The 12480-nt window shown below is 40.3% G+C and overlaps 1 protein-coding gene across 11 annotated transcripts in view; it reads right to left on the reverse strand.

Moving 5' to 3' along the window:
• The window catches only part of UNC80 (unc-80 homolog, NALCN channel complex subunit), a 228801-nt gene extending 218353 nt beyond the window's left edge, over positions 1–10448 (reverse strand). For 9 of the 11 annotated variants that reach the window (XM_021667043.2, XM_064373044.1, XM_021667045.2 and 6 more), the window contains exons 1-4: positions 10113–10306; positions 9132–9180; positions 6192–6348; positions 4701–5002 (exon numbers count right to left, since the gene is read on the reverse strand). In XM_021667043.2, the coding sequence (XP_021522718.2) occupies positions 4701–5002; positions 6192–6348; positions 9132–9180; positions 10113–10204 (600 nt within the window). In that variant the 5' untranslated portion in view covers positions 10205–10306. Of the gene's footprint in view, positions 1–4700; positions 5003–6191; positions 6349–9131; positions 9181–10112 lie in introns of all 11 variants that reach the window. The other 2 variants (XM_021667055.2, XM_021667047.2) reach the window with 1 other exon arrangement.
• Between the last annotated feature and the right edge of the window lie 2032 nt (positions 10449–12480).

The following is a 12480-nucleotide window of genomic DNA, read 5'->3' on the forward strand; positions in this document are numbered from 1 at the left end:
AGTTGTACTCTCTGTATGATGAGAAATCAACAAATTATTTTAAGTATGTTGGTGATATTGTCTACATTTTTGATAGGTCACCTTGGTGCTGAGGTTATATTTTATGAGACAAGCCAGTAGACTGAATCTAGTTAGAAAGTGGCCCAAGTAAAGGGTCCATGTAAGATATGATTAAAAGCTTGGGTTAAGGTAGTAAACAGTGATAAAAAATAATATGTGATGAATTTGGGAAATATTTAAGAGACAAAATGAGTATGACTCTGTGAGTAGTGCAATGTGCAAGTAAGGATGAGGGATAGTCAAAGGTAGTTTGAGTTTTTGTGAATGTATACATTATCTAAAATATAGACTCTAGGGACAGGGCTCATTGCAGGTGAAGTTTGAATTTTCCATGGATTATCTATTTGGAGAAGTCATTTGACAACTTGGTCTAGAGGCAAAGATAGGAGCCTGGATTTGAAATGTAGAATTAGGTGACCTCAGCCTGCAGGACACACATGATAAATGGAGCCGGAGGAAGTCTTTCTAGGAGAAGGGAGAGTGAAAAGAACAAAGTGTTAAGAATGCATCTCTGGGGAACCCCAATGTTAAAGGAGCAGGCAAGATAGATGAATTTCAATAGAGGTAGAGCAGACAGAGTCAGAGATGCAAGAAGAACCAGAAGGGTGTGGTGTCACCAGGAGAATCAAACCTTTCAAGAAGAGGGCATGATGGTAATTTCAAATGCAGCAAGGTTTAATGAAATGAAGCCTGCAAATAGAGATTAGCTTTAACAACTCAGAGGTTATTCATGACCTGAGTAAAAAACAAAACAAAACAAACGAACAAAAATCTCTGGCACAGGAACCTAAGAAACAGTGTTGTTTTGTACAAAATCAGACGGGATTGCATTTGAATTCCCCCTTGGTTACTCACCATCTTTATTATTATCTCTCGACCTCAATTTCCCTTTTGGTAAAATGGAGACAAAGACACATCCCTGATGGTAGTTGTAAAAATTAGAAATGATAGTGAAATTATTTTGTCACATAATAGAGGCAAATAGAAGCAAGAATAAGAGGTTGAAGAATAAATAAATGGGAGGTGAGGATATGGAGGCATGGGTTCATGCTTTGATTAAGTTTTGGCCTCCTATAGCACCACGTCTTATATATGCCCCATCCCGAAACACTAAGTGCTGAGTGGGAACCTGAGGGGGAAAATCAAGGAAACGACTGACAAGCCAGGCAACACAGCAGACTGGGTTTAGAGACCACAGCATTGCAGAAGCATTAGTTTGGATGGTAGTGTGGTTTCCCCAGCAGCATACAGATCTCTCAGTAGGAATAAAACTTAGAATTTTGGTCTTGATATGGAGTTGGAGTCATGAAAAGCAACTGCAAAGAAGCATAGGGATAAAAGAACATTAATGGTGCTGGTGAGGGGAAATTCATATGGGTGGGGAAAGAAGGTAGGCCCCAACCAGAGCCTGATAACCAGCAGGCAAACGAAAGATGTAAGGCAGTGGCTCTCAATCAGGACCATTTCCCTTCCACAAACCTACCAGTGAACATTTGGCAACATCTAGAGTTATCTGTGATTGGCACAACTCAGGGGCAAGGGTCTGTCACTGGCATCTAATGGATGGAGGCCAGAAATTCTACTAAATATCCTACAATCTATGGGACAGTGTACCACAACAAAGCATCATCTGGCCCCAAATGCCAACAACGCCAAGACTGAGAAATCTTGATCTAGAGATTGTACATTCCCCAACAACTTGAAAAAAGCAGACATCCCTCAAAGAGAAAAGGCCTTGTGGCAAAAATTATTGACTGAACACTTTTTATTCTCTATAGCATCAAGAATACTACTTCCCTCATAGGAATGACAAAAATGATGAAACTATAATGATAATTTAATAAAAATGATAAAATGATAAAAATGCTATTAATACCACTAACAATAATTATTCATGTATATCAATCATTGTGTAGTATTTCATATGAATTGTCTTACTCTTTTATAAATGCTCCATTCCCAAGCCACAAGTTAAACATGGGGTCTTAAGCCAGCTCTTTCAATTATTTGAGTAGTCTCTCCTGAAAGGAGATCTTGCTTCTTTTCTACTAATAATACACAATACCAACAGCAATAAAATAACCAACTCTAAAGACAACTAACATTTGTTAATGACTTCCTTTGTATCAGGTTGAATACTATAACTTGTTTAATCTTTACAACGCCCTATAAATTTATTATTAGGTTCAATTTATACTTGAGAAAGCGGTATAAATTATAGAAATTATTTGCTCAATGTCCTATAGTAGAGAGCAGCAGGCACTGGATTTAAATACAGGCTTAACTGTTTCCAAAAGTTAGACTCCCAGCCATGTCTTAAAAATAAAATTATGGCCACCCTGGGCACTCCTATATTCCCACATTTTTTCAAATGATATTTGTCAACATATAAACATCTTTATGGGCTACTTTTCAAGAAGACTTCTTTTCTGTCCTCTCCATTTTAAAGACTTCATTCCTAAGCATGCTGTTTTTAGCACTTGGATCAGCTTCTGATAATGATGGGTCTACTCGGTGAGTCAGCCATTAAACATTTATTGAGAGCTTTGTATATGCCAAACAGTGTTTGAGACACTAGAGATAGAGTTGTCACCTGGACAGGCAGTCTCCCTTCACTCAAGTACCTCTGTTCAGTGAGGTTGAAGACAACTAATAAGCATTCAGACAAATGCATAAATAATTCCAGGTACTGATAAGTGCTAACAAGGAAAAAAGAATGTAGGATACCATGCTAGTGGCTTGAGATTAACCAGGGAAGTACTTTCTGAAATGCTGCCATTTGAGTTGTGAGTAAACCAATGACAAGTACATGGCCATGTGAAAACCTGAGTGTAGGAGGTGGGGTAAATATTTCAAGTTGAAAAAAACAGTGCAAGGATTGGAACACAAAAATGCACTTGTTGAGTTTGAGGGTGAACCTCCCACAAGCCTGAAGGTGGTTAGTGAATGGGAGAAAGGCCAGTGAGTTAGAGGGAGATGAGGCCCAGGAGGTATACAGGGGTAGGTCCTGCAGGGCTCACAGACCAGGTAGACAGTCTCCATTAAAGTAATGCTTTCTATTAAGCATGACACGTACAAAAGACATTAAAATGGAAAGCTAGAGATTTTAAAATGGCAATTTAATTTGACTTGATACCTAAAAGTTTTAGTATGTTTGATGGGCAATGTGGCCAATGTATGTGTTGCATTTTGGGAATTTATAGGTAGTTTCAAATCTATTTCTCCCAGCAATGGACAGAGTTAGTGGAAAGTGAATTTTTTAGAAAACTAAAAATGAATGAAAATACTAGTTTGTTCCCTTCATGGTGACTGTTAATCTTCACAACCACCTTCATAAATACATTGCTAACTTGAACCACTGCTAACTTGATCTATTCACTTGGTTATAATATTCTATTAAAGAGCAGATGAACATATCGATTCTTACCTTAGAACTTAAATGAAATTTGTTAATTTATTCATTCACAGAAGTAACAATTAGTTCTTGATTTCTTTTCATGTGTTGGAACTGCAGTGTGTCTTATAGATATTCACCCCATGTTAGACTAACTTAGAGTAACTAAGGGGTGAAGTAATATCAACAAAATCACACAGCTAGAAAGTGGTGGCACAGTGATTTCAAATTACATTGTCTCTTCCAAGTCCAAGGGCAGATGGATATGATTGTATTTTGAGATAACTGGTTTCCATGTAATCCTATGTTTTGTATTTTAAGCATTTAAAAATATTTTAGAAAGCAATTTTTAGGCTGTACCCAACTCTATAAAAGTCCATAGCACATAAAAAGTTAAAACATTTTTTTTGAGGCGGAGTCTTGCTTTGTCACCCAGGCTGGAGTGTAGTGGCACGATCTCACTGGAGCCTGCGCCTCCTGGGTTCAAGTGATTCTCCTGCCTCAGCCTCCCGAGTAGCTGGGACTACAGGTGTGTGTCACCACTCCTGGCTAATTTTTGTATTTTTAGTAGAGATGGAGTTCTGCCATGTTGGCCAGGCTGGTTCGGAACTCTTGACCTCAAGTGATTCACCTGCCTCTGCCTCCCCAAGTTCTGGGATTACAGGCATGAGCCACTGTGCCCAGCTAAAACTTAGACCATGTATTATAACAGAGGTAGTTACAAGATGCTATAAAGATGCAAAGGAGGTAGTAATGACATCTAGATGGTGAGGTCTAAGGAATAGCTTCATGTTAAAGATGACATTAAAGTTGCAATTTGAGGACTGTGACAGGAATAGAGGGGTAAAGGAGAGTAAAGCAAACAGCAAGGGCAAATTCAGGGAATGGCTTCTGTGGCTTCAAATGCTGGAGCATGAGGTGGCCAGTAGGGACTGACAGTTGATACATCAAGAAAGCAATTTAAACCCTATATCATGCTGGACCTTTTATTCTATGCTTAATATGTTAGGCATTATCATGAGGCAGAGGGACAACCACTGAAGATTTTTAAGTCAGTAAAGGGTATGTGGAAATTTGTGTTTTTGAAGTAATGTTCAGTAGTTTAACATAGAAATAAAGCTCTCCATGCCTTGATTTGCTGTATGGTCATACAAAGGCATGGCCGACTAAATATGGAAAAATCATTTGAAGTCCACCCTCACCACATCTCCACCCACTCCAGCCCTAACACTGGCTTTCTGATTACCTTGATCCTGTGTACCAGGGGAGCAAACAGAAACACAAAGAGCTCCACAGTAGCCATGGAGTTCTGGAAAATCTTCCTTCGGTTGTTCTCTTCTTCGTCATTAGGGCTGCTTTGGCAAGGCTGCCCTGGAGAACCCTGATTTTCAACCTGATGGATGAAAGCGCTGCTGCTGCCACCCCAGCTGGAGCCTCGGTCTGTACCCCCAAACCGCTCACTGTTGCAGTCCTGGGGAGCTTCCAGAAGCATCCAGTGCAGAGTGTGAAGGAGCTTTGTCTCAGCAACACCCAATTTATCCTGGTGGCCTGCATGGGACAATTACACAGGCAGATTAAAGCAAACTCTGTGACCAGAGCAATGGATGTCAACATTGGGTCTGGGAAGGAAGAATATGCTTGCTTTCTCTATACTTCTTATAACCACCGCTAACAGGGCTCATTCTTCTTTTTTAGACTCCCCTATTGGCTGCAATGTCTGCAAAATGATATGCTCTCATGGGGGCAGAAACTGCATGAATCACTTTTCTTCAGTTAGGTACCCAAATATATTTCCAAATAGGCAGCATAGTGGTTAAAAATATAGGCTCTGAAGATAAAAGCTATCCTGCTTTACACAATGTGACCTAGAAAGGTCCCTCTACAGAAGCAATATTTGAGCAGAGGTCCAAATGAGGGTTGGAAATGGGATAGAGAAGAGCATGTACACTAACGTGGGGTACATGGGTAGGACACATTGCCAGATGAGAAAAGCAATCTGTAAAATATTCTGAAAAATAGTCTTTATGGACAAGTGCACACATACACACAGTACTACAAAGTTAGTAAGTGTCTGAGGCAAATACGCCCAATTCATGAGAGTGGCTGCTTTAGGGACTGAGAGAGCAAAGCGGACAGCCTTGGCTAGGACTCATCTTGGGCAAGTGAAGGTCTTAGCTTACCTCTAATATTTTAACTTTTTTTGAGATGGAGTCTCACTCTGTTACCCATGCTGGAGTGCAGTGGCGTGTTCCGGCTCACTACAAACTCCGCCTCCTGGGTTCAAGTGATTCTCCTGCCTCAGCATCCTGAGTAGCTGAGATTACAGGTGCACATCACCACACTCAGTTAATTTGTATTTTTCGTGGAGGTGGGGTTTCACCATGTTGGCCAGGCTAGTCTCGAACTCCTGACCTCAGGTGATTTGCCTGCTTCGGCCTCCCAATGTAATAGGATTACAGGCGTAAGCCACCATGCCCAGTCTATTTTAACGTTTAAGAGGAGAATATATTCACATATTACTTGTAAAATTAAACCATTCAAAACATGACAGCCAGTTTCCTTATTGGTAAAATGAAAATAATGATAGTATAAATGTGAGGAGATTTTGTGATAATTAAATGAGATAATGTATGCACAGTACTTGAGAAAAGAGTAAATACTCAATACAGGTTATTATGATCAGTGTTGAACACAAAGGGCAATGACATGCCATAAAGAAGTAATGCAGGGCACCAACCTAGCTTGTTTCGATTTGAAAGCAGGGTTGCAGTGCAGTGGAGGACATGAGGCAAAGCGGCTTGCACAAGTTCCCATCTGGAAATGCTCTGGATGGCTTCAGAGAGAGCTGGAGAGAGGCCATGCAGCTTGTTTTCTACCAACACTCGCTCAAAGGACTGTAAATACAAAACAAAAACAACAAGAAAAACCAAAATCCAAAGTCACGTAAACTAAGAAACTGAACGTTCTGATTAGTGAAAAATGAACAGCAAGTTACTGTACCCATTAAAAGATGCAAATTACTGGACCAAATTCTTTATGGTGCACTCATTGCATTTTCTTGTATATGTTGATATACAATGGGTCAGTACTAATTTTCTATTATCTATCAATTTGCACACTTTTGAGCCAAAGTAAGTGGCTTGAATTAATAAATGATTTTTATTTCTGTAAAAGTAAGCTTCCTCTAACAAACAGGAACAACATATTTAACCTCATGAGATTTCTGGATGTATATTTTATAAAATGTTGCTGAGTCATCCAAAAGGCTGTTACAACTGCAGGCCAAAATGAACTTCTTGTGAGTGTCTTGAGAAACAGAATTTATGTCAATTTCTTCAACCGGTGTTAACTAAGATACAACTTTTTCAAGAATTCTGATTTTGGAATCCCTGATTTATTTCATGGCCTAGCAATGACCTAGCAATGACCTAGCACAGAACACTCTCTACCTAATGCCTGAAACAGTAAAAGATACTTAATACATCTGTGGAAGAAAGAGAGAAAGAAAGGGAGAGCAGGAAGGGGGAAGGGAGGAAGAAAATAAGCTATCTTAACTTTGTTGGTTATTAAATTTTCTATCGTTGCCAGGGATACTCAGAGAGCACCAGAGAGTATTGCATTCCAGAACGAGTAACAAATCTGACCTAGTCAATTATTTTTTTTTTCTTTTGAGGGAGGAGGGGAATATTATTGTAAGGCATTGGAGAAAATGTAGTTACCAAACATTAGAATAAATTTAATAAACATTTGGCTTGTAAGAACATGATTGGTACTTGATGCCCCAGTCAAGAAAATTGTATAAATGTTCTAAATAATAATCACAATACAAGTCCCAAATGTTCAAACTGTATTATTGGAATTATTAGAACACCTGTGAGAAAGACAGGTATTCTAATATGGCTTACTACAGAGATTTCCAAAGAAAACTTTTTACTTTTTGATTCAAAAAAAGAAAAATAAGAAATTCATGTTTATAAAGAAGGGTACACTGAGGTTTTGGTAAAGAGTATAATGAGAGATGTAATATTTTGCTTTAAGAAACTACATAAAGGCCTTTTGATATGTTGGTGATGTAAATACAAATATTATAAAATTCATCAGTCCTCAGGTATCTAAGTATTCATTAAGTAAAGGATGAGTATATTAGACACTAAAAGATGACAAATAATTTATACATTCTAATTAGTATATTGTAGAGGATGAGTATGCATTTCATAATCTCAGAGTGTTCTGGGTAATGTCATTTTCTCCTTAAGTGTCACTAATACAACTTTTAATATTTTTTTTGAAACTTCAGACGTTGTTTTCTATATTGAGATCTATATATCTCTAGCCTTATCTATCCATTAATATAACAACTATTTGATATTTTGTGGCTACATTAAAAATGTCAGAAGTACATTAAAAATGCCAAGAACAGAGAAAAGTCAGGATTATTTTAAGCTAGTATAATTGTCAGCATGGTTAAGAAAGCCTGAGATTTCAAATGTCAAACCACTCTAACAAGCTAAGTTCAACAACAAATTCCATTAAAAGGTGCTTATAAGAAAGTTACATTAAAAATAATATATGTTTGTGACAACATTGAAGGACAGGAGATGCAACAAAACAAATTCCTCCTTGAGTGGGCATGTATGTGTTTAACTCTCCAGTTGGCTTCCATCAGAATTTTTTGCTCTAACACATCTCAGAGCTCTTTACCACAAGGTCTTCTGCGTAGCTGTTTGTAAATATGAATGGCAATATCCAAATTGGTATATCTCCATTTTTATGTTATAATATATCCAATGTAAAGACTTTTGGATAAGCTCCAAATACCAATGAAGGCTGTGAAAAGTCCATTTCAATTTTGCTTCATGATTTTGTGTTTTATTTTCCCAATTTGTAAAATGAGAATTTGTAGAGATATAAGATTCCCTTAGAATCTCAGGACAAATGCATTTTATTTTGTATAAATATTAACAGTATTATTTTCATAGTTATTTTATGTTATTCATGTTTAGAATTGCAGAACATATGCAAGACATAAAAGTGCAGAATTGCACATATTTTGTTCAAGGAGTTCTTTCACAGGCACTCCATCATATAAACTTCCACTATAACAGCCTGTTTTGTTGATAAAGGATTTGACTTCACACTTGCAGGGGGAAAACAAACCCTCCACCACCTAGTTCTCTGTTCTCTCTCTGTCCTTTCTTCTACCACTGGATCCCTCCCCATACTTTCACTTACTCCCCAGTAGATGCTAAGTTCCTTTAACTTGTTTTCTCTGTTCTTCCCTCAGCTATCCTTCCCTCCCTTCCCGTGTGACTTTGGCCTAGGTTCACATTAATAGATAAGCCTTATCTATCCATTGTTTATACAACTCCCGTCCCTAGTGCTTCCTAGTATCTCTCCTTGCTTAATTTTTCTGCATAATACTTGCCACCATCTGGCTTACTATGTATTTACTTATTTGGTTGTGGCTTGCCCCCTTTCCACTAGAGTGTAAACATTCTATTTGTTTTTATCATTGTTCTATTCCAGCACAGAGAATTGTGCATGGCACAAAATAGGTGATCAATAATATTTGCCAAGTGAATTAATGTATATAGTCCGTTTGATTTAAAATCTTTCTTTGGGTTCAAACCACCACATGGAATAGGGAAATGATTATCAAATGGTGAAAATCACATACCACACAAGAAGCTTCATATTGCTTCCCCAGTTTGGGCCTCAAAAATGCACTGAAAATTAATAGAGATATTTGTTAATAAACATAAGTAAAATTACTATTAAAGCATCCTTGTGACATATTTTTTAATGAATAAGACAGGGTGCTATGAAATTCAAATTTCATGCTTCCTTATAGCTTGTTAATGAGCAGGTGTTGAACAGCTGATGACATTTTCTTTTACACGTGTAATTGCATATATGAAAGAGAAGTGGATCTCGATGGTTTTCGGTATCCACTTTTATTCTGAAGACTTTTAAGATTTTAAATCGCCAGTTGTCAGAAGTGGTGAATTACTTACGTGTACAGTCATAATAAAAACTGAAAATTGAACATGGCTTGTGGGTCATGATTTCCAGGATCTAATTTCTTATCTGACAAATCTCTAAAATAATAATAATAAAGAAAATCTTTTCTGCTTATTTGAATAGCTGTCAGGCCTTTCCGGGGTTGTGGGGATGGGGGGAGGTCCCTTATCACAAATCCTCAGGAGCTTTAACTGGGGAGATTAATCTGAGCAAAATGGTTAACAAGTGGGCACAGCAGATATTCGCCAAACAGGAGCTGGAAAAACAACAGGTCACCGGGCTAGAATTACAGCAGGAGATGGAGGGGGAATTGGATGCAGGAGCACAACCAGTCATAATTATCTTTCCTAGCTCCCCACCCCCTCTTCCCAGGCTCTATGCCCTCCCACCCCCTAAATAATGTATATATTTATTCGACAACTGCCAATCTGCTTGTCGTCAAACTTCACTGAAAGATACACACATATATTTTAATGCGTGTTTTTAAGCGGGTGCAGAGGGCTTGTTTTCCAGCCCCAGAGACGGAGCTGCAGGCTGTGGCGCGGCCTCAGCGGCGGCGGCGGCAACGGCGACCCGGGCGGCCCCAGGAGCGCCCCCAGCCCAGGGCGGCCCGCGGCGCGCCCTCTGCGCCCCTCACCTGGTTTGCCGCCACAGGAAGGTCTGGATGGGCAGGGGGATGCCGCGGCCGCCGTCCTGCTCCTGGCCCTCGGAGCTCTTCCTCTTCACCATGATGGTGGCTCCCGGGAGTCCTACTGCAGGACCCAGCGCTGTCTCCTCGCTAGCCGCTGCCACCGCCTCCTCCCGCTGCTCCCCCCAACTCTCATCCCCTCCTTCCCTGAGGCAGAGCAGGCTCTCTCCGCCCTGATCCCCCGTGCCTCTCCCCTCCCCCCACCCCTCCCCGCGCGTGGAACATGGCTGCGGGAGGAGGGGAGGGCTGGAGGAGCCGCGGAGCGAGGAGGGGGGCGCTCGGAGCAGCCGTCCGCCTCGCCGCCCCCGCACCCGCTCGCTGCTTTCAGCACCTCCCACTGTGGACAGCGGCCCGCGCTGGGCTGCAGGGCCGGAGAGGCGAATACCCCGCAGCTTGAGTTGCAGGGGTACGGCCCAAGAAGTCCACGCTCCGCATCGCACGCGCTGGTCCCCTGCGCGGCCTCTTCAGTCCCCGGAATTCGGCTTCCCCTGCTCCGAGCTGCACTCAGGAGTGTCCTCTGTCCTGCTTTCCAACCTCAGCATCCGAACTGTCACCGTCTGGGTAGGAGGAGCTTTGGGGAACCGCAAAGCAGTCACTAATCATTCTCACCTCTAGCAAGAAGGTCAGGAGTCTAGGGTTTCGCCAGAGAAGCACATAAACATTATTAAAAGTGTAAACCAGGAAGGGGAGGCAAGCTTGGCAAGTGAGAGGACGCTTGAAAGATCTCAGATGTGAGAAGTTATTTTTATATAACCACAAGAAAAAAAAAACCTTGTTTGTTTTCCCAAAGCAGGAGTACAAAGTTCCCAAAGTAACCAGTTGTGGATATCAGTTAATTGTAAATTGAGGAAAGACATTTGAATCATGCTGTGAGGAAATGTGGTTTGTTACAGTCCATTAAATGTGCTTGGGTGATCCTGTTCATCTCCAGTGATAGCTACCATTTTCCTTCAGTTGTAATAGTCAAATGCCTATGTTTTAATATTTTATAGTTAGATTGCTGTTAGATGTATTATCTAGCAATAAAACAAGTAGGCTGGGGGATGGGGGGGAGCTGGGGTGGAGCAATCCAAATAGTAACTACCTGCAGTTCTTCTTTCTTCTTTTCCTACTCCTCCTCCCCCTCCTCCTCCTTCTTCTTATTCTTCCTCCCCTCCTCCTCCTTCCTCTTCCTCCTCCTCTTCTTCTTATTCCTCCTTCGATAGATCTCCCTCATCACCCAGACTGGAGTGCAAAGTTGCAATCACGACTCATTGCAGCCTTGACCTCTCAGGTTCAAGAGCTCCTCTCACCTCAGTCTCCCCAACAGTTGGGACTACAGGTGTGCACCACTACACTCAGCTAATTTTTTATTGTTTTAGAGATAGTGGGGGGCGGTGTCACACTATGTTGCCCAGGCTAGTCTCAAATTCCTGGGCTCAAGCAATCCTCTCACCTTGGCCTCTCAAAGTTCAGGGATAACAGGCATGAGCCACCATGCCTGGCCTCATCTTTTAGAGCAAACATATTGGTGTAATACATGAAATGAAGAATCAGACTCCAGGTCTTAATCCCAACAGATGTAATAGCTTATATATAATTAACAACATAGTATATATGGATATTTTTAGCAATAGAAATAAATTCTTCATTTCCTTTCTTGAAGTTGTGTTTTATTATGAATATCAAAATATGGATCTTGAAACAAAGAAAGATCCTAATATACTTTATTCAAGGCATATTTATTGAGTGCATTTTATATATTAGACACTGTGCTATATAGACTCCTGCTTACAAGGAAGTCTGAATATTAAGAGATGACAGACATGAAAAGAGAAAATAATCATGGGAGATACGAATGCAGATTCAGGTATGAATGAAGAGTCAAGGCAGAAATTATGTGCAGATGGAGACTTTCTATGACAAGCTATAAAGTTTGCCTAGAAAGTCTTTAAGTAGAAAAGTAGAAACTTCATATCCATTAAGTGTGAATGATATGACAGGAATGTAGGGATTGTTCGAAACAGGCAAGAGTTGTACATAGGAACCCCAGTATGGAGTTTCGAGAAACATTTTACGAGATCTTGAACCTTGATCATAATAGCAGAACTACAGACAAAGGGGTGAGTTTGAGTAATACTACAGAGGTAGAATTAATAGGACATGATGATCAAGTGGGCATGGGAAAAGAGAAATAGCACAGTGGTTAAGAGCTTAGGTCTTGAGCCAGACAGCTTTGGCTCTAGCCCTACTGTTAACTCGATAAAATATACAAGAAAAGTGAAAAAACTCTACTAAGATTTCCAAAGAATACCTTCCCCCATAGAGATATTGTGAG

This window comes from Aotus nancymaae, unplaced genomic scaffold, assembly GCF_030222135.1.
Source record: "Aotus nancymaae isolate 86718 unplaced genomic scaffold, 86718_ANA_hifiasm-v0.15.2.pri h1tg000008l, whole genome shotgun sequence".
In the NCBI taxonomy this organism is placed as follows: Eukaryota; Metazoa; Chordata; class Mammalia; order Primates; family Aotidae; genus Aotus; species Aotus nancymaae.